Source organism: Montipora capricornis, chromosome 7, assembly GCF_036669925.1.
Source record: "Montipora capricornis isolate CH-2021 chromosome 7, ASM3666992v2, whole genome shotgun sequence".
In the NCBI taxonomy this organism is placed as follows: Eukaryota; Metazoa; Cnidaria; class Anthozoa; order Scleractinia; family Acroporidae; genus Montipora; species Montipora capricornis.
The window spans coordinates 51208414-51230565 of NC_090889.1; the positions used below are offsets into that span (position 1 = coordinate 51208414).

General features: G+C 34.5%; 1 protein-coding gene and 2 non-coding genes across 3 annotated transcripts; all 3 read right to left on the bottom strand.

The window, feature by feature from the left end:
* Positions 1–2974: 2974 nt before the first annotated feature.
* On the bottom strand, positions 2975–5191 carry LOC138056316 (uncharacterized). Its single transcript, XM_068902098.1, has one exon. It carries the CDS (start codon positions 5189–5191, stop codon positions 2975–2977), a length of 2217 nt encoding a protein of 738 aa, XP_068758199.1.
* A 630-nt stretch (positions 5192–5821) lies between these two features.
* Trnas-gga (transfer RNA serine (anticodon GGA)) lies at positions 5822–5894 on the bottom strand. The gene has a single exon. It is a non-coding gene; the product is annotated as a tRNA-Ser (tRNA).
* Positions 5895–6073: 179 nt separating this feature from the next.
* Trnas-gga (transfer RNA serine (anticodon GGA)) lies at positions 6074–6146 on the bottom strand. Its single transcript has one exon. It is a non-coding gene; the product is annotated as a tRNA-Ser (tRNA).
* Positions 6147–22152: the final 16006 nt, after the last annotated feature.

The following is a 22152-nucleotide window of genomic DNA, read 5'->3' on the forward strand; positions in this document are numbered from 1 at the left end:
ATCCCCTCTGGAAGCAACAATTACTCTTATGAGGCAAGAAAAATCAGACAGGAATACCTGGAGTACTTCAACCTTGAGGGAGCTGTATCCTGGCAAAGGAGACAATGTGGCATTGACAAAGTGAACAATTGACAAGATAATTATAATAACTGTTAAATGAAACATCTTTATTAATATAGCAAGCAAGTGCTAATTTCTCAAGAATGCTCTTTACATTATGTGACACCTCTTATGATATATTGTTAATATATAACATGTCTGATGATGAGCTTTGCAATTAGTTTTACGAGACATCTGGTTTGTCTCTTTTACTGGGCAAACCTGCCCAGAGGGAAGGAGCACGAACAGGCCTCGAGGTCCTATGCAAGGTGCTCCACCCTACCTTATCCAGACCAGAAAGACCAGACCACAACACCGGGAACTACATGCCCTACTCTTTACGACAAGTGTGCGGGTTCTTTTACGTCCCACAGGATTATGAACATTGAAGGGTTGTGAGACGGGACCTCCGGCTTATCGTCCTTATCTGAGAAGACTAGAGAGTCTAACCATTTGCAGATGTAATTACAAAGGCAGCATTTTCTCCTCAGTTATTTAAAGACCCTGAGTGTTGGTCCGGCCGGAGTTGAACTCACGACCTCCCGCATGACAGCCCGGTGCTCAACCAACTGAGCCACCGGTGCGCGGTACCAATTATTTACACTTTTTTACAGCCAATCTAATGCTGTATGTACGGTAATTAGAAAATACAATTGTTAATCTTTTTTTTTTTAAGAAGGAGGTTATCTCATCATCATTTGAGGCAGAAGCAGGGCTAATGGGCACTTGAGCAACTGGCATCTGTAAGCACTTGACTGCCTCCTTATATAAATCAAGCTTGGCTTATTCCATTTCTTTAGCAAGTGTGACTTTATTTGATCTTGGCTTTTTGTGGGGGCGTGGCTCAACATTTTACACATCTATAATAATCTATTAATTTCTCGACCTCCTCAGGCACCCACTTTTTCTCCTCCTTGTCCTGCAACACAATTTAAAATGTACAAGCTTTACAACAGCGTTTTAATTGCATTTGCAATTTTTTTTTATCGCCCTTGTGCCAGAAAAAAAAGGTTTAGATCGAAGAATAGTCGAACATAAAACCAAAGGTTGATCTGTTTGATAATTAATTGTTGTAATAAATGGATGGTATGAAACGCAACCTACCTTCGTAGTTTTGACTATGTCCTCCTTCATATACTTGAGTGCATGGAAAAATTTCCATTTGACAATCTTGCCCTCTGCCTCCCTCTTTAATTCACGGTTTAAACCTGACCTTAGTCCATGTATAAAACTACGGAGGCTGTCTTTCTCAAGACTGAAATTTTCGCTTAACTCCTCCATCGCTTTCTCTTTCGTTTTTTTATCGACTTCATAAGCTGGGCTGCTCGTCTCCCAAAGGCATGGGAATTCTTTCAACTTTGCAATAAGCTCCAGCTTCGTTTCATCGTTAAGCGTTTTGCCTAGTACAATATCCATCCCTTCGGGCGTTGAAGTAATATTGCTTTCGGGGAAAGATTTTGCCAGAGAACTTTCCGCCACGATTGTTTTCCTCCCACTACACGCTCTGACGTGGACATGTGACTTCTACTAAGCAATCAGATGCGAGCATCAGTAAATTTGTTGCGTGACAAGTTGTGACTTTGATGAAAAACGAGCAACAAAGCCAAAATTTGTTGCTCAAAGTAGACCAACGCTCTACTTTTCGCAACAAATGTTTTTGTTGCGCGACAAGTTAATCACAAAAGGTGAAAAACGAGAAACATCGATCCAAAACTTGCAACGCAACAATGTGGCGCGCCAAGTTGAGGGTTTTTGTATCTCGTATTTTGCCGCCTTTACAGGTATGTGACCAAAGACAGGTACCATTTGATTTCCATGATCTTTGTAGGCTGTCACCATCCCAAAACGTTAAAAATTGAGAGGCGAGAAAACTGTTGCACCTATTTTCATGTCCATGTTAGCATTTTCATTTTTCTGTGACTCTATACGTGCCCAGGCTTACATTTCAGCCCAGGCTGAAATTCACTATGCATTCAGGCCCTGCGGGATGACTTTAGTAGTATAGGAGTTGGGGGTACCAGATCATTTTTTGATCTGTTACCAAAACGCAACTTCTAACTACTTTCCATCATATGGAATCCGTGAACTGATCTTGTATTTCAATTCCACAAACTGATCTCGTATTTAGGTTTCACAAACTGATATCGTATTTTGGAAATCTATATGTTTTAAAATATAATAGTGCGTTTATTGAAAGATTGAATTTGCAGAGGTATATTGACATGAAGTTAGTATTTGATATCTATAGGGGGTATTAAAGCATGATCACATTGCGTGACTTTTTCAGAAACACAGGAAGTCGATGATGTCATATAATAGGGGGTTCCCCCAGGAAAATGAGTCATCATTAATAGTCATGTGAGGTTTTCAACCAATTAAAAGTTAACCCATAGGTTAACCAAAACTGAAAATATAACCAAATGGTTCAAAATCTGGTTTATTTTGGTTGGACATTTTGCTACAGACAAAGGATGCCTTCATTAGAAGAACTTACTACTCGTTTTGAGTCTACATGTAACAAGATTCAAGATTCTATACTGATGATTGAAGCACATATGGGTAACGATCAAGAATTCAGTTTTAATATGACAAGGCAAATTTATAATTTAGCATCCACTGATATTAGTGTCTTGGATAATGCTGTCGATCGTTATATCAAAGTCTTGGAGGAGTACAAGAGGGTCTTGAACTATGAGAAATCACGGAGGCGATTAGAAGACAGGATAAAGAAAATCACTAATATTAAGACAATGAAAGAGGCTTTAAAGAAAAATCGTCAAGAGAAGAAATTAGCAAGTGATCCCTACAAGAAGAGATCTTAAGAGTGTATTTACTTATGACATTTTGAGTTCAATCCTTTAAAAGAAATGTTATTTTAGTTGTTTATTGCATAATGTCCGTATGCATAACTTGTAATTCCGTTTTTTAATATATATCTTTTGTCATCGAAACAGCTGAGTGATACTTTGTTGATTTCATAACTTCCAAGTTGATGGTTGCTGCTTCTGATTGTTTTCATTGTATGATGTATTTGTTTGTTATTAAACAACACGTTTTTGTAATTTTCATTAGTGATGTTGTTTTTAATTATATTTTTCTTGATTCCCTTCGCAGTTTTTCCGCCTTTGTCATTGTCTTTTATGTATGAATACATTTTGGATCTTAATCCAACGAATTCGGTTATTGGCATGCCTGCTGTCTCATCTTTGAATTTACCGATTACTTTTTTATTTGTCCTGTCAAAATATTGTGAATCTTGTGAATAATCACTGTTATCGAATTTGTCTTTATTATTCCAAAAGTCTTGATACACATCATTAGTTTCAATTTCATAAGTTAAGCTATCTGTGTCTGTGAATAATAATTTTCTTTTGCTACCGTATTTTTGTTTCATGTAATTATAATGAAAATCATACATTAGTGTCTTGCTCAGATCCAAGACACACATCCCCACATAAGCCGGCCTGTTTAGGGTTAGTGTTTCTTTGATTTTATGCACTGCCACTAGATTTTCATTAAATATCTTATTGCTAACATATGTTGGTTTAGCAGCCATTTTCAATAGTTTCTTTTCATTAGTTACTAATCTAACATCTACTCGCTTTCTAATATTTTCCATTGTTTTTCCAAATGTACTGTTATTCATAAGCTTGAAGAAGTCTTTCTCAAAAGTATTTTTGGCATTAGTTCTTTTCTCAGTATTGAAATCAATATATTCTTTCAACCATGGTGACTGATTAAATTCTAATACTCGATGAACTTTAGTTATTTTTAATCCAAGATCAGTGTACAATTTTAGGTTTCTGTAATGAAGAACATACTTTTCTTTATTGCTCAATGTAGGTATTAATTTATGAACTAAACCAGTCGATATTTTATATTTCTTCGCAATGTTTTTGCAATATTCTGATAGCATATTCTCAGTTACTTTCACCTTTTCAGGTGCTAGTGGGTAGTCATTATGCAAATCATGTAGTTCTTTTGGATATGCTAGGTCTACTTCTAGTATTAAACCTTTCTTGCTGTCTTCTTTATATTTGGCTAAGTCTATATTACCTATCTGTTTTTTTGTCATCAATTTGAAACCACTGGTTGGTAAATATTGACTCATTGCCCATCCATACAGATTGTCGGCATCAAGATACATTATAAACTTTGAGGGCGCCTTTTCACCATATGTTTTCATGTATTTATTGTTTGCTTTTCCATACCGGTTTGCAATGTAACTTATTCCACCACGCATTCCTTTTTCAATAAATTGAAACATATCAATGTCAGTCATTAGTTCCAATTTGATATCAGTCATCTTTAACATTGCGTCCCAAGATAATCCAGGAGATGTAAAATAATGACATGGGTCTAATTTGTAGTATTGCAGACAGGTCTGTCGAAAGTTTTCGAATACATCAGCTAACAACAGAATATCTGATTTTAGGTATAAGTCATGATATTCACCCATGTTTTTAAGAGAGAATGTATTCCACACAGTCTGAGCATGTAGATAATCTTTATCGGTAATATGTTCATCACTTAAGATGCTGTAAAAGTCTTCTTTTGATGGTAGCTTTTCATTGAATTTTTCAAAACTGTCCATGAAGTCATATGGATAGGCTCCCTTCTTGCTCATTAAATCAAGCTTTTTATCTTTGAATTTTTGAGAAGTATATTTCAATGATTCTTTTGGTAAATTACTCACTAGTTTTTCTAAACTTGAGCTCATGAATTGGAAACTATCAATAAAGGTCAGATGATTGCCAAGCATGGAAGCCATGTATTTCTCCATGTTATTAGGAGTTGCATTGATATTCATTTGGCACTTTTCACCTTTCTTATTTGTATATGTATGCTTCCTGACTATTTCACCAATCTCTTGCATTATAAAATGGCTGTCATATCCTCTAAGATTGTGGAATATTACTGGAATTTTGTCAGTTATTCGAAAGTTAAGATTACAATCTTGATGAGCGGATCCTCTGTATTGACCAGTTATATGGCAGTGATCTCTTACTCTTACATCAGTTTCATTATATTCTTTCTCACATATATGACATTCTTCAGCTTTTTGAAATTTCTCTTCATCATCTTTAGTCATTCTTAATGGTTTATTCTTACAATATTTGACTTCATCCAGCATAGCTTCCATAAATTTGTAAACAGCTTTTTCACCTTTGTAAATTTGTACTGGTTTGCTATATTTATCATCATAACAACAAACGACCTTACATCCATAACCACAGTCTACATGCTTTTGATATGCTTCTGTATATGATTTATCATTATTAGGTTGACAACCGGATATCTTTTCTGTTATGATTTCAAAGTCTGAATAAATTACAAATGGAACAGCTAACTGTTTATGGAAATTATTGAATTTTAATATATTTTCATTTTTTGTTGGCATTTTAATCGCTTGTGTCCCATTCACTTGTATACAGTTTTCTTTATGATCAGTCAATACTCTTTCAGAGCTGAAGCATTGAAGACAATACATGCAGAAATGTTTTTTCTCTTTGTGTTTTGTTTGATTGTACATGAACCTATCAAAATCTTTTATGAGCACATCGTGCTTTTTTTCATTTTCAGTTATAAGAAGAAGATTAATGATGAAATGGTATATGAAATGAATCATATATGAACTGCGGAAATGAAATCAAGTGAAGCTATGATCTTCGCAGTTATGAGCCCAATTTTTGCAATTGCGTAGAGAAGCCTGAAAATTTCAGGACTTCAACGGGGTTTGAACCCGTGACCTCGCGATTCCAGTGCGACGCTCTAACCAACTGAGCTATGAAGCCACTGACGTTGGGAGCTGGTCATTTGTGGGTTCTAATGGTCCCGTGAGGAATGAATCAATGATGAAATGGTATATGAAATGAATCATATATGAACTGCGGAAATGAAATCAAGTGAAGCTATGATCTTCGCAGTTATGAGCCCAATTTTTGCAATTGCGTAGAGAAGCCTGAAAATTTCAGGACTTCAACGGGGTTTGAACCCGTGACCTCGCGATTCCAGTGCGACGCTCTAACCAACTGAGCTATGAAGCCACTGACGTTGGGAGCTGGTCATTTGTGGGTTCTAATGGTCCCGTGAGGAATGAATCAATGATGAAATGGTATGTGAAATGAATCATATGTGAACTGCGGAAATGAAATCAAGTGAAGCTATGATCTTCGCAGTTATGAGCCCAATTTTTGCAATTGCGTAGAGAAGCCTGAAAATTTCAGGACTTCAACGGGGTTGAACTGGTTCAACTGGAATCGCGAGGTCACGGGTTCAAACCCTGTTGAAGTCCTGAAATTTTCAGGCTTCTCTACGCAATTGCAAAAATTGGGCTCATAACTGCGAAGATCATAGCTTCACTTGAAGAAGAAGATTCATACGATCTTCATATTTTTGTTTTGAAACATAAATTGGATATGGTTGTTTATCTTCATAACCAAAAACATTGATGTTTATTTCATTCTGCTTTTCTATTTTGTTGTACTATTTGATATTGACTGGAAATTCAATTCCTAAATAATCCAAATTTTCAATGAATCGCTTGTCAACTTTTTTAATTCTATGTGGGTATTTATCTTGGGGATTTAAATGTCTGATGTGACACCATCTAAAGCATTGATTGTCTTCATTTTTCAAATTAATCAATCCCTTCAAACTGTTTCTGAGTTCTGTAGGTAGTTTTATATAAGAAGATCCTTTCATTGGTTTATATTTTACTACATTAAGATAATGGTTATCGATAGATTTAACAGTCCAACCAGATCCCTCAGACATCCATACAGCTGTATTGTTTGATATTACTTGTTTCGATAAAGACAAAGCTAGTTCAATTTGTGTTTTATTTGTTATTGTTTGAGCTACACTGTTGAAATATGCAGTCTTATACACTGTTTCTCCATCTAAAATTTTTGTAAATGTTACCTTAAGAGTTTCAACAAATTGTAGTCCTTTCATTGATATTAATGTTTTCAATAAGGTTAGCAATTGCCTTTCTCGTGTTTTGCAGTTGCATAAGTGGGTCTTTGTCATTTTTGATATCAATTTCATAAGACTTTGTAAACCCTTTAAGAGCTTTATCTGTTTCCTCTATTTTAGTCCTTGGTAATGGAATGGGTCTTTTAGTCCTTGGTAATGGAACTTCTTTATAATCATCAAGAAATTCCAATGGTGGAAGAATTATATTTTTTTCATAATCTTGAACCATTTGATTTACACTCTTACGAGGTTTAGGGATTGGTATAATTAATAGCAATTTGATCAGTTCTGATTTACTAAGCTTTTTGAGATATCTCTTGTTCATATTATTATGTGAGATATTATTAGACATTTATATATAATCTATAGTTATTATTTCTTTAAGCCGAATTTAAAGATGCTTTCAAAGGATGCAAAATTATGAATCGTTTGAACTATATATATTTAGCGTATTTTATCCTGTTATACTGATTTCAAGACATTGTTTTTATGCTTTTGGGTTTTAATGTGGCAACTTTTGCCAGCGAGAGTATAATTTCTTCTGGTTTTGCATATGTCACAATGCCAAGGTTTATTTAGCATGTAGCTGGTTTTGTTTTTTATTCTTTCTTCTTTTTGGTATAAAATCGAGGCCTTCCTCTTTTTCTCATTATATTTTCATTTTCCATTTATAATAGTATACCTATGGATATTTTTTTATGTGTTTTCAAAAATGCGTTTAAATATAGCCAGAAACAAATTATATTTTTGGCTATGAATAGCGAATAAACAGTATATACCGTAGAACTGGGTTAATATACTATAAACATATATGTTTAAATATTTTGTATATTTTCAATGTCTTTTAATGGTATCCAGCTATTAAAATCATTACTGTATCCCTTCCATTTTACCAGAGCTTGTTTCTTCTTATAGTCTCTTCTAATGACTTTGTCAATACGAAAAACATCCTGTCTGGCTTTCAATAATTCAGGTTCATAAAAACTACCTTGTATTTCTTCATTATTGAGATCCTTTAGTTTGCAAGTGATTGGATTAGTGTATTGGATTTTATCAACTATGAACACTTCTTTGGTCCAATTTGGTGTATAACCCTTGTCAAACACATTCCTTTTATACTTAGATATTCGGACCTTATCACCTATTTTAAATTCAGGTTTCTGTTTTAATGTTTCTATATCACCATATAAATTGAAGTAAACAGTTCCTTCATTGCTCTTTTTACTGGCTTCAGTAGGTGTCATCTTTATGCTTGAATGTTTTGTGTTGTTGTACTGTTTCACTAGTTTGGGCAGCATATCGAGATACATTGTATTACCTTGAACTGTGAACTGTTTCCACATTTTGGATTTAATTGTTCTATTCCACCTTTCAACCACTGAGGATTTTTCCTCATTTTCAGTGGGGTACATATGTATCCTATTTTTCTCCAGCAAGTCTTTCAAGTGTTTGTTATAGAACTCCTTTCCCTTATCAACCCATAGATATTGTGGTTTTCTACCTTCATTAAATATTGATTTGAACGCTTCAGTGACAGATTCACCTTTCTTATCCTTCAATGGTACGATCCAACCGAATTTACTGAAAACATCAATAACCATCAGAAGATATTGGTAACCCTTATTCCATTTACTAAATTGTTGCATTACAACTAGATCACTTGCCCATATTTCATCAATATGATTTGTTATTACATGCCGCCGAGTAAAATTACGTTTTATGGGTGCATGTAACTCATCTGCTAATTTTTCTTGCCAGTTTTTTTTACCCGACGGCTTTTTCCGTTTTTTGGAACTCCGAGACCTAGTTTCTGCTTCGTATTGATTACATTTCTGGCCAACCAATGCCCCCATTGTCTTTCATTGTATGGTACATTATCCAAAGCTTTAACCATTTTTTGGTCTGCTTTGTTTTTACATTTCCTGTCATCCTTGCATACTGAATAATCAACGTCGTGCTGCATTGCTACAGCATCAGTTCTTCCAGTCGGCATATCATATATTTCCAATATTTGACCTGTTTTTGGGTCATACTTCAGTTGATTTTCCAAATCATTGTAAGGTCCAGTGTATCTATGACCTGGAAGTGTCCATCCACCTTTTGGTTTTGGTAGCTTACCTATTGCTTTATGAATATCAATAGCCAAACCCTGTAATGGATCTAGTTTTTTGGACAAATCTGATGTGAAACTGTCCAAAGCTTGATCAAGATATTTGTTAGCCACACCTTGTAATTTTTGTTTAGCAAAATCTGATTTAATCGCCTTTAAAGCTCCAATTTTAACAAGATTGAATGCACCTTTTAAACCAGCTTTCAAAGCCATTTCACCTAAGCTATGACTGTTTCCAATATCTAAAAAGCCCGCTTCTTGGAGCAGGCTAACCCGTTTCCCATTATTTTTGAATCTGATTTAACAAATTTGGTCTTCTTTATTCCGCATTCTAAGCATGTACAATAAAACATCAGTCTACCATCTTTAGTTGTTTTGTAACCTGAAGGTTCAACACATTCAGTTACTTTCTTTTGTTTTACACAATAAGATTTCATGTATATTCATACGTTATATTTTTGAATTAACTGATTATAAATTCATGGTTCACTGATTTGTCTGTTGGACTAAATTTGGAATTATGAATGACTCCAAGGATTGATCTACCTCTTTGTCTTTCTAACAAATAGTATAAACACCAATAACCACATAAAACGGAATCTCTTTCTTGTATTTCGTCAGAAGAATAAACTAATTTTTCACCACTGGTTTCTAGATATGATTGTACTTCATTTGGCATCATCAAACCAAAACTATCAAAGTATTCACACGAATGATCATCGACATTGCGATAACACACCCAATGCGTACCAGGACCTATTCGAGAATCCAAATTGATTATACCTGTCTCTTTGTGATTTATTTTGTCTGGTAAAATGTGTCTGCTGTAAATATTTCTGAAATGTTTTATACCTAGTTGTTCCACCCAATTCATCAGATCAAAATTACTGAGCGGTTTATCTATGAATTTCATTACAGTATGTCCCCTAGAATTGGTATGTTTCGAAATGGACTGTTTTTTCCTAGAATCAAACCTGTGCCCTTTTTTGTCTTGGTCTTTTTTTTTGAAACTCCCATACCAACTGGGTTTTCCCATGTTCCAAAAAATGGTGGAGGTCTAGAATTTTTTGTCATCCCACCTGTGATTCCTGGGATGTAAATTGGTCCTTGAGGCATACTGTCAACTTGAAGTCCTTTGCCAGTCAAGGCGTCTAAAAGCATGGGTATTCCTATGGAAGCCAATATTGTGCCTAGACCGCTTCCGACTTTAGTAGTATTTTAGTAGGTTTTATTGTCAGATCTGAGCCAGAACGTAATGCCTCTAAAATGTCTTTCTTTTGTTTGGTAGTTAAATGATCTTTGTATTTTACCAATTCTCCTACTTTTGAACCAGGTATAAAAACTGCGCCTCCAAATAATTTATCTACTCCTAGAGAAGCCAAACCGGATAAAGCTCCCAAAAAAAGAGGTGTAGCGACCTTTTTAGCTAATGGCATTACCATTGGTAACACTTTTGAAGATAACCCAGCAAGTGAACTCCAGAGAGAACCTCCATGTCTTATAGCATTCCGTATCTGATTTTTACTGATTTTTATATCTCATCCATTGTTGTTTTTTATAGCCTTCTTTAATTTTTTGATCTGTCTTTTGGTAAGCATCAATTGATCTGGACCATTTAATTGATCTTTTGACAATCTTAGAGTGATGGCTGTATTATCTTCATATGCTTTGGAAAGCTTTTTTAATTGACCTTCACTCAAATTTACTCCATGAGGAAAATATTCCGTCATTAATTAAATATATTATTTGTTTACATTAAATTAATCATTAAATGTATTGGTTTATTGTTTTTTGTTGATTGATTGTCACGAAATGTATTGTTTGTTAATTAACGCAACATCAGTTTTCCGTCTTTGTTCATTACCTCAGCTTCTTGCTCGTTTAACACAAGAGCATAGATACTGTAGGTTGTAGCAGTCGTTCCAGAAAGCTCATATTTGAAAGTCAGTTTGGTTGTACTGTCTCGGATGTCAAGTTCCTGTTTTGTGAGATCGAAGTAAACGAATGAAAATAGTTTTTTGTAATTTTCTATTGTCAAAAGTGTGCCTTCTGAATATTCGTTGTTTTTGTGTACATATTTCAATACATCTCTATACACCCTGGGTGGATTTGTTGATGGTTGGTAATTGATCTCCGGATATTCGTTACCATTTCCAACGACTAGGTGACAATTCATAAGAGTTCTTGGGTTGGTTGAAACTGAAAAAGTGTCATATAGAAATGGATTTTCTCTCTGGGCGTCGTTTTTGCGTCATTGATGGTGAAAACGAAGACATGCCTCGGTTTTTCTACACCGTTACTGATATTGAAATGACCAGTTCTCTGGTTGCTAGAATTAGATTTGTATATTTCCTCATTCAAATAGGTCCATTTTTGAGATGGTTTTTTGATAAATTGATCTAGATAGAAACTTTGTCCTACAGAATTAAAAGTCATCCTTGGAACAAGCAGTTGCATTTTGGAAAATATGACTTTACAAGCTGCTCCAGCTTGCCAAACTACGTTGTCGTCTAAATCAAGGTCCATATTTATTTCAAGTTTACCATTGGGTAAAAGTTGTGATTGCAGTGCTTCAAAATATGACAATTTGTTCAAAGTCATCTCTGCATTGACAGTAGCAGAAGCTCCAAGATGAGACTTTCTCATAGAAAAACCTTTATTGAAATTCGCATTTCTCCCTGTTACATGGTCGTGATTGACATTATCTATGTTGAATTCTCTGTTATCGGCATGTCTGCTTGTATCAAGATAGTAAAGTTCATTTGTCACCGTACTTGAGGCATAACCTGGGCTGTAATTGAGAAGATTTTTGATATTAACAGCGTGATTACAATTTGAACAGTCATACTTTCCTTCTGTTAAATTTAACGTCTATATGTGATGTATAATGAATGAATTCCATTTACAATACCGTTACGATCATCTTCTGCAATGTTTCCACCATTTGCACTTAGTACTAGTTTAAAATCGACTGATATTCTAGCATTACACCAGTCAAAAGGAGTTACTTCTCCACTGTTATCGACAGCAAACCGATGATTTTCTTTCTTTTGCAAAGCAGCACCTGCAGGTGCAACGAGAGCTGTTTCTAGTTCGAAAGGTACATCTTCATAGCGTTCTAAATATTTTGGATTTCTAATAGATGTCATATAATATAATATTATATAAAATTGACTATTTTCTTATTCTGCCGCCTGAAAATATTTTATTCATTCTTTCATCAAACTCTGTTTTTGTATCAACCATTACAGGTGTACTTTTGTTCTTCTTACTCAACAATTCAACTATTTTTTCACCAGCTTTATTAGCAGCATAATAACCAGTTTTTTTCAACAGCTGTGGTGATTGCTTTTTCGCTTCCTTTTTTAATGCCTTGCTTTACTGTTTCATTGAAAACCTTACTACCAACCTTTTTCAAAACATCACTAAAACCTTCACCATAAATGTGTTTTTTAACATACATACCCATTTCTGGGTCGTATCGTCTCTTAAAAAAACGTCTGTCCATATAATATTGCATTATACAATTTTAGTTGATTTCATGATTAAAGTCATAAACCAATCTATTCCGTTCAGATCTATTGGACGTGACAAACTGTCAGTTATGTAAAATCGTATTTCGTCGATATTCGTTTTACTCACTTCATTGAATAGAAGCCGTTTTGGTTCAAATTTAAAGCTGTAACTTTTGGTGAGCTTGTTTGTTGGAATGACGCAAAGAAGATTGTCATCGCTTCCACTTACAATGGAATTTGAAATGACATTACAATGAATGTTGATTTTGTCAACTGAATTCGTTATATTGGGTAATCTGGATCCATATTCTCTTTTGTCTACAATTTTCTCGTTGAAACCGATAAGAACACCAAAATTGCTATTTCTCAAATCAAGTTTATAATTGTTGTCAATTTGAATCAGAACTTTATACGTTGACAGAAAAAAAGACAAATTGATATGATACTTGTCACCTGTCTTGTGTCCTTGTTCACCCATGTAACTGTGTATGAATGCATTGATGTCGCTGTAACTGTACAAACCATTTGGAAAAGTTATTGTATACCAAGTGTTTCCATTATCCGCAGAGTATTTTATTTGGTTATTTTTATACTTGTCTGAAATGTTATGCCAAGAGTATGTCATCATCACTGTGTCAACTGCAATTTCATGCTTCATGTTTTGATCAAGACTGAGTGTTGACCGTAATTTGATTTTAAAATCGTGGGATTTGCTTCTTCCGACTTTTTCTCTGTCAACAGATGAAACATAAATCGATCTTAGTTCCTCCATATATATATTTAGATTACATATTCTGTCAATAAATTATTAAGTTGATCATTGCTTACGACACCAATTTTGTTTAATGCACGAGCTACCTGTGTGAACTCATTTTTAACTCCATTATTACCAGCTAGAATAGATCCACCTAACAGTTCAAGTCTTGACAACAGATCTTCAGGATTATTATAAAAAAACCACACCGGAACCCAATCTCTTGAATTTATTACTAGTCCGATGGATTGGAATCTCAGATAAAGTGTTTATGTCATTGAATATTTCTCTAGACAACGGTGAATACTTCTTTCTGCTATTGAATCTCTTTGTGAATAAATCAATTGTGTCAAAATCAGCTTGTTTATCATATACTTTTTGGTCAACTTTATGAGCAACCATTTTTAATTGACCAAATACTTTTGGCACATCAATTATCAAACCACCATATTGACCATTCTTAGGGTTTACTTTGTAAGCATTTCTTTTCTTTTGTGTGTATAATCCTTCACCAACAGTCTTTAAGCCTTCTGGGATCAAATTAATTCTGTTCTTATATCTTTGTAAAATTTTGATTTCTTTCGTCAAAATATCAATTTGATCTGCGTTTTGTACCCTTTTCAGATCCAAGTTTTTTTGTAATATTGCCTACATCTTTGTCATAATCGTCAAAATCAATTGTGTTGTTTCTGATACCCTTCAAAACTTCGGATGGAGGAATGAAATTGTATTTCGTAAGTGTTTTAATATCATCAACATTAAATCCTTTGTCCATATCTGATTTGTATTTATGTATTTCAGCCATCATTGAGGGTTTATAATCAATTGGTAATGTTGTTTTTTGTTCTATTTTCTCAGGTAATTGATTATATATAAAAACATTTTCCAAACCACTTGTGATTGCCTTTTGATTTTTTTCAAGCTGTTTGATTAGTTTATCTTGCTTTTCATCAATACTTTTTTTTACACTTTCTTGAGTGTCAATTAATGGTTTTAACTGTTCTGATACTCCCTCATAAGCATCTTGTTTTTTTTTGCTTAAACTTTTTGAATGTGTTTCTCACATCTCTGGTTTTATTTCCTGCTGTAATCTTTAAATTGCTAAGTTTTTCAAACTGTTTTACGTCCATGTATATATATTAACTACATAACTTATCTCAACTTATCTAACATATTATATATGGAAATACCAAATTATGATTTCAAAGAAGATGAAAACACTCAATTCAAACAACTTTATAAATACATGCCAGATAAACCATTCAGAATGCTTTTTGGCTTCTCCATCTGGAGGAGGAAAAACTAATCTGCTATATCACATGCTCATGAAACCATTGGTTTATTACGATGAGATTTATCTGTATGGTAAAAACCTTGAGCAAGAAAAATACAAACATATGATCGAAGCAATGAATGATATAAGCAGCCAGGTTGGTTATGACATTATACATTACAATAATGATGAAATAAAACCTGTTGATAGCCTAGATACCGACTCTCAGAAAATAGTAATATTTGACGATTTCATATGTGACAAAAATCAGAAACCATTGATTGACTATTTCATTCAAGGAAGACATAAGAATTGTTCTGTGATATACCTTAGTCAGAGTTTTACAGGACTCCAAAAGACATACGCCTTAATTGCAGCCATTATGTTGTCTACGAATTTCCAAGCACCAATAAAAGAAGCCTGATTTCAAGAGAACTTAATGTGTCAAAAGATCAGTATAAAAAGGCAACCGAAAAACCATATTCATTTCTGTACGTTGACAAATTAAAAAACTGATCAAGAGGAATTTTTATGGAAACATATAATATATATGGGCATTTTTAACGAAAAATCAAAACATGATGAACATGGATCTCTAGCCGGTATTCCGGGCCCTCCAGGACCTCCTGGTGAAGGCTTCAAAAAAACATCTGATGGTGATTACGATCTTGAAAATAAAAAATTAACTAATTTAAAACCTGGAACAGATGACAATGATGTTTTAACCAAAAAAACAGATATATGATCATATTAAAGCAAATAGTGGTAGTTCATCTAGCCAATCACTTGATTTAACTGATTATTTAAAACGGGATGGAAGTGTTGCTATGTCTGGAGCTCTTGATATGGATAAAAGAAGGATTGAGAACGTTGCAGCAGGTAGACATAATACAGCGGATGCGCTCACACATCTCCAATTTGAAGCCTTCTATTTTGATCTTGATACAAATAGTGGTAATATAGAAGCCCAAAATCCTCTAAATATGAAAAATGAAAGAATCTTAGGAGTAAAAGATCCAATATTACATTCAGATGCTTCTAGTAAATTTTACGTTGACAGCTCTTTGAATTTTTAAGCTGATAAAACACAGTTGTCTCAAAAGCCGATAAATCAGAGCTTACAAATTATTTGAAGAGAGATGGATCAGTGTCTTTGCGTGGTAATTTGAATTTAGGAAACCATAAAATCACCAGTGTTGGTAACGGTTCAAATTCGACTGATATTGTAAATAAAGGATACATTGATACTGAGCTCGCTTCCAAACCTAATGTTGATCAAGTTGTTCTACGAGATGGTTCACAAGATATGTCTGCAAATTTAACCATGTCTCTGAATAAAATAGTCGATTGCGGACAACCAACTGATACTAGAGATGTGACTAACAAAGCATATGTAGATTTTGAGGTTGGAAAAAAACCAAATGTAAATCAAGTCGTTTTACGAGACGGTAGTAATACAATTTTAAATGATTTAGACATGACACAAAAAAGATCGTCAATCTTGGGGCTCCAAGCAGTTTGTATGATGCTACTCGAAAAAGCTATGTTGACAGTCAATTTTCAAGATGTTTAAGATTGGATGGAAGCAATAATATGACTTCAAATCTGGATATGAACAATCAACAAATAAAAAACGTCAAAGATGCAACGCATAATAAAGATTCCATCACATTAAAGCAAGTCAATGATGCTATTGCAACCACTGACACCAATAGCAAAAAATATACACATGACAAAATTTTGGAAAGTCATATAAGCACACATCAAAACCGTAAAAATGTTTTAAAATATGCCATGAATGTAGGAGAATTCACAGAAGATGCAGGTATTCAAGATGTGAATTTAATCAACTTCAATGACATGCCTCATAAAACCAACAAAAAGCTTTTTCCTTCAAGGTTCAAAAACATCTGATGGATCCAGTGAATATAAAGGTCGTTTCCATTTTAAATCTTTTCAAAATGATACGTGATGATTTCAGTGATAAATATACAATGTGTGTTGAAACATATTTTAAAAAATCTCCTTTTTATGATTATGAATTTGGTTCGACTATACTTGGCTATGAAGCTCTGAATATTAATATCGATTCAGGTACGACAATAAAAGTAAATTCGGAATACAAATATCTTAAAACGATTCTGAACTTGTCTCCAGACGGTACTTCTTCATCGATTCAAAGACGATTGTATGTGAATTTCAAAAGTAATTACGACAATGACAGTCCAATTCTGCTTCCCGTTTTTGTTTTGATATATGGTATAAAAGGTGAAGCTAAAAGCGATCTTGACATGACTATATACGATTATGAAAAAGCATATGAGATTTCAAATAATCAATTACAATTGCATGTGACAATGAATATGAACGGTAATAAAATTTTCGGTCTATCAGCTCCCTCAACTGATTACGAGCCTGCGACAAAAAAAATAATTAAACCAAAGCGCTCTTCCGTCTTATGTCATAGGTTACACTGGCACCAGTACCAGTTTGTGTATTTTTTATTTCACGGTACCACTTGGTAGGGCTGGAACATTAAGTTTACTATTGTCAAAACTTTTGGAAAAGGCCACATTCAGAATATCACTATTACCGCAGCTTTAGGTTTAGAACCGAATCTAAATCACTCACGTCATGTAAATTCTGATATTTATCAATTCAAATTTCCATTGGCTTCAAATACAGCCAAAATTACAATTAATAGATACTACAGTGATATACAACATTTGAGTGTACGATTTTCAAGTTCTATACCAAAAAATTTTGCCTACAGTATAAGTCTCCTGCCATATTATCTTTAAAAATGTGTACTGATTAATATATGGCTTTACATATAAAAAATCCGATGGAAACTTCGTTCTTGATGAAGATGGAAATAAAATCGAATATTCAGTAGAATATTACAATGACACTTACGAATTACATGAAGACCCACTTTTAATAAATGATGATGGACACATTGAAACTGATAAAAATATTATTGCAAAAGCTGGTACTAACGACTCTCGCGTTGTAATCAAATCACAAGTCGGTGATATCGTACATGATTCCTTTCTAGATCTGTGGGTTAGTGAATATCTAAGAATGTATGCTAATTGTGTTTATCAAATCGACAGAGCTGATAATCAGAATGACAAGATGGATGCAAGCAGAAAAGTAGAAACAATATTTGATAAAAAGTAATGAAGAAAGTGATGCCACACAAACCGATTCATCTAAAAGACCCACCTTATGTACAAAAGCTGAAAAACACAATGGTCGATATTTTCTAAAATTCGATAAAACAAAAAATGATCAGCCAAGTTAATTTAAATAACGATGCTGTTAATGTATTCATTGTTTATCGACTAACTTCTAGGAGCTCACCTCAGAGTTTTTTGGAATAATTGTCTTTTTGGTCACAATAACAGAGGGTATGATAAGTTTATAGCTCATAGTGGATCAAATCTCGTAGTATCTGGGGCTGATAATACATATCAATGTGTTTATGTTGGCCCGGCAAGTAGCCTACAAAGTTTTCTAAATCTAGGAGATTATAGCGAAAATGATTTAAGCGAACTTGATAAATGGCATTGCCTTAGTGTACATTGGGATAACAAATCTTCACCAAAAACCGAAAAAAGTAAGATTTACTGGAACAAAAAGCATATTGGTGATTTCACTTGCTGACAATCGCGTTGGTGCATCAAAAACTATTTTGGAGGTTTGGATTCAAATAGTGACATAGCACCCTTAGATGGTAGTATAGCTTTTTTCTGTGTATATTTAGATTTTATATTAGACGAAAAAACGATATTAGACCATCATACTGTCTTGATGCAGAGATTAATATAACGTAAATATATATGTATATCAATATCTTATTAAAACATGTAAAATACAATTTTAATGATGCAAACGAAAAACATCCATTTATCGATGACAAAATATTAAAATCAGCACTTGTTTATCAATGCTTACACTATTTTTATTTTGAAAGAGAAATTACATTAAACAAAGTTCTTGAACTAAACGATGGGGAAATAGGTCTTCTTGGGCCTGGTAATAGCTGTCTTAACATGGTTATTTGAAAAGATCTTCAGTTGGGTTGATATATTAAACAGTCATAGTATACTTCATGATGCTTTTGGGAGGTTTTACGATCATTATTCATTAGGTAGAGGTTATGCTTATTCTTTTACAGAAAAATACACAACTAGAGTGGTTAAAAGATCCGAAGATATTTTCTTTGATACACTGATTTACGATGGAATCTGTGTTTGTTCTGATGAAATTCAACATAATCTATAAGAGGTGTATAACCATGAACTGTTCCGCAAGTAACACATACATTCATGTGTATATTTTGTTTAACACAACATGGTCTCTCTTTTTAATTGTATGCTTTCTCCGATTTCTTTATTGCAAAAAGGACAAATGATTTCTTCCATATCAATCAATTCATCGTGAAAATTTTTAAACTCACTATATACTATTATTATGAATTTTTATTTTAAAAAACATAGATTTCCAAAATATAGATCAAAAATATGAAACCATAATATGAAAAGTAGTATGTAGTTGGGTTGGTAACAGATCAAAAATGATCTGGTACCCCAACTCCTATACTACTGACTTTCCTCAGTTCAATTTGCTTTGGAGAATTTGCCAGCTCGAATTATGGGTAGGAAAGGCATGGATTGATTCTACAATCTGCTAATGGAACAAAGGATGCTTCGGACCAAGACAATAGTCCTCTTTGTAGCTTCTGGCTTCACATTGTATTAGCAACCACACAAACATGATGACGAGACTGAGGGTGATCTGGCAAAACTTTCAAACATCTGTTCTGCGGACATTTGTGTGCTTGTTGACTTTTTGTTGTGATTTCGAAATCTGCAATGGTTCTTAGACAAAAATAAAGACATATTCTCACTAGTAGATATTCAAAAGCTAAGGTGAAAGATCTCTGCAAAGTTCTCACGTCCTATGCTGAATCAACTGATAGAGCAAAAGCTGTTTGGTTCTCAAAGTCTTTGCCCTACTCATCCGAAGTGTCCTTCAATTCTTAAAAAATGGGGAAAACGATGAAGCCCTTTCATCACAAGAGCAAAACAATGATGGATTTTTATTTGAACCGACCATGAGGTGAATTTCGGCGCTTGGATGGTCCAGTGACCTTTAAGATTTACAGGGGAGAAACTTTGTTCTACTTTACGGCTATCTTGTTGTGTCTACCTGTAAGTATCGCAACATTGTTCTGAAAGGGACGCACTACAAGAAACTGAGGTCGTACCATTTTTTTTTCCAAAGGGAACGTCAAAAACTAGAAAGTAAATGTTTCTTAAGGCAAAACTGATGTGAAAGCCAACATCCTTCTATCAATGAAGAGAACACCACTCAAAGTTGAGTTCTCACCTTCCTGTGATGTATTGCACACTGCCTTACTTGTCCTGCTGCTGTCTCAGATTTTTACACGGAAAGGGAAGTGCAAGCACATTGGAGGGGTTCTAAGATTTTTCAATGGCCGATTTTATCAGAAGAGGATATGCCAAAACCACCCAGAGCCATTAACATGCACCATCAAGGCCTCTCTGTCTGGGTTTGTCCCACGGACAACCAAAGTGTTGCAGTAAAGCCCTCTTAATGAGGAAAATCAGGGATTGTACAAAAGAAGATAGGGAACAGAACTTAAAATCATCAAGTTTCATCTAAGTGTCCCTCAGCAACGCCTCCGTGATGAGGACAGTTTAAAAAACGTCTGTGCCACTCTTCAAAACTGTTTATCTGCGTGTTGCTTTTTTCCTTTTCCTGACAAGTCAGAGCATGCAAGTGCCAATTAAACTGCGTTTCCAATTGAGGAAAAAGACACTTGTAGGAGATGCCATTTTGCGACCTATTTGGATATTGCCGTTGCCTGAATTTTAAATCAATGATACACGAGCACGTTTTCAAATTTCAACAGATCCAGATGAATGGATCGCCAACACAGAGAGATTTCACCCAGAGGTCAAAACAAAAATAAGTTGTGGTACAACAAGACAAAAAAGGGAACCCGGAAACTCTTATTAGATCCTGATCGAGTTGAATGGTACACCACCATTTCACATGAAATGGTTCAGAAATCAAACCGAGCTGGTGTATGAGTGGATAAGTAATGGCGGCCCAACCCTTTGGTGCCTCTCTTTACTGTTGCTTCTCTTATCGCATGGTTGTGGACCATTTTATGGACATCGTCCCTCAATGTTTTCTCAAGACAGTCGTTCAGCATTTGTTGTGAAAGATTTTAATGTTTCCAAACTGACACTAGGCCATGCGGGAGAGAAATGGACGCAATTCGGCTAACTCAGTGTTTTAACCCATTCACATCTCTCGGGTTAAGATTCTTTGTGTGGTGAATTTGCATTACAATGAAGCATTCCCAAATTTAAATGATATGGAAATTCTTTGACCAACAACTTTTATTCCCACAGAGATTTGTGATTGGGTACAACATTGAGATAACTCAAAATCACAACTCAACAATTATCGACATAAATTCAGTCTACAAACATTTGAAGTCTGCCTCTGGAATTCTCTCTATGGTGTTTTCCTCAGGAACCGATTCATCTTGATTTCAGGGTCGTCAGATGCGTCAAAAGAAGATTCTTTTCTGCTCAGGTAAAATAATTGGGATGTCCACTTTTAATCCAGTAATTCCTTTCTTCGTTTAAACTTCTTATTGGGGCATGGGCATGTCAATGCCAAACCTGGTCCCAGATGACAGTAATAAACAAGTGAAGGTTGAGTAGTTTATTGTAGTACCCGAAACATCAATGGCTTGACAGATTCCAAATAAAATTGCTCTTGACGTCCCGGTGTTACTGAATTGAATGTTTATTTCTAACCAAGACATTTTGAAAACCCTGATGTGTCCGATTCCCTTTTTGATATACCGGGTTTCGTTTTGGGCACAGAAAGGACAGACCTTTAACACAAATAGCGGTGGTAATTCTTCATTTGTATCAGAGAAAAATAGAAAGCAAGAAGAGAATCTAAATTCGAAGAAAAGGAGCTTGAATTTTTGTGGACTAGTATAAAAACCATTTAATGCAAACCGATCCATCTTGTTTCGTACTGTCTATTGTCCACCCTTTGTCTGACCTCTGCTATGGATGAGCGCCTAGAAGAAACTTGGAAAATGCCTTCATGGCGATTTTAATATTGATTTATGAGTTCGAATTACTATAAGCATTGTGTCTCGAATGCTCTAAAAGCATAAATTTGACTCGACTTGTAAACACCACAACAAGACCCGTGAGTGGGACTTGCTTGATCACTTTACTCTTTGCGTCCTCAATATACTTCGCATGTGGGTATTTAAGACCAGTTGCGTAATAAGATGATACAGACACTAGGTTTGGAGTTTTACTCGAGGTTTATTGGAATACGATTGATAACTGTT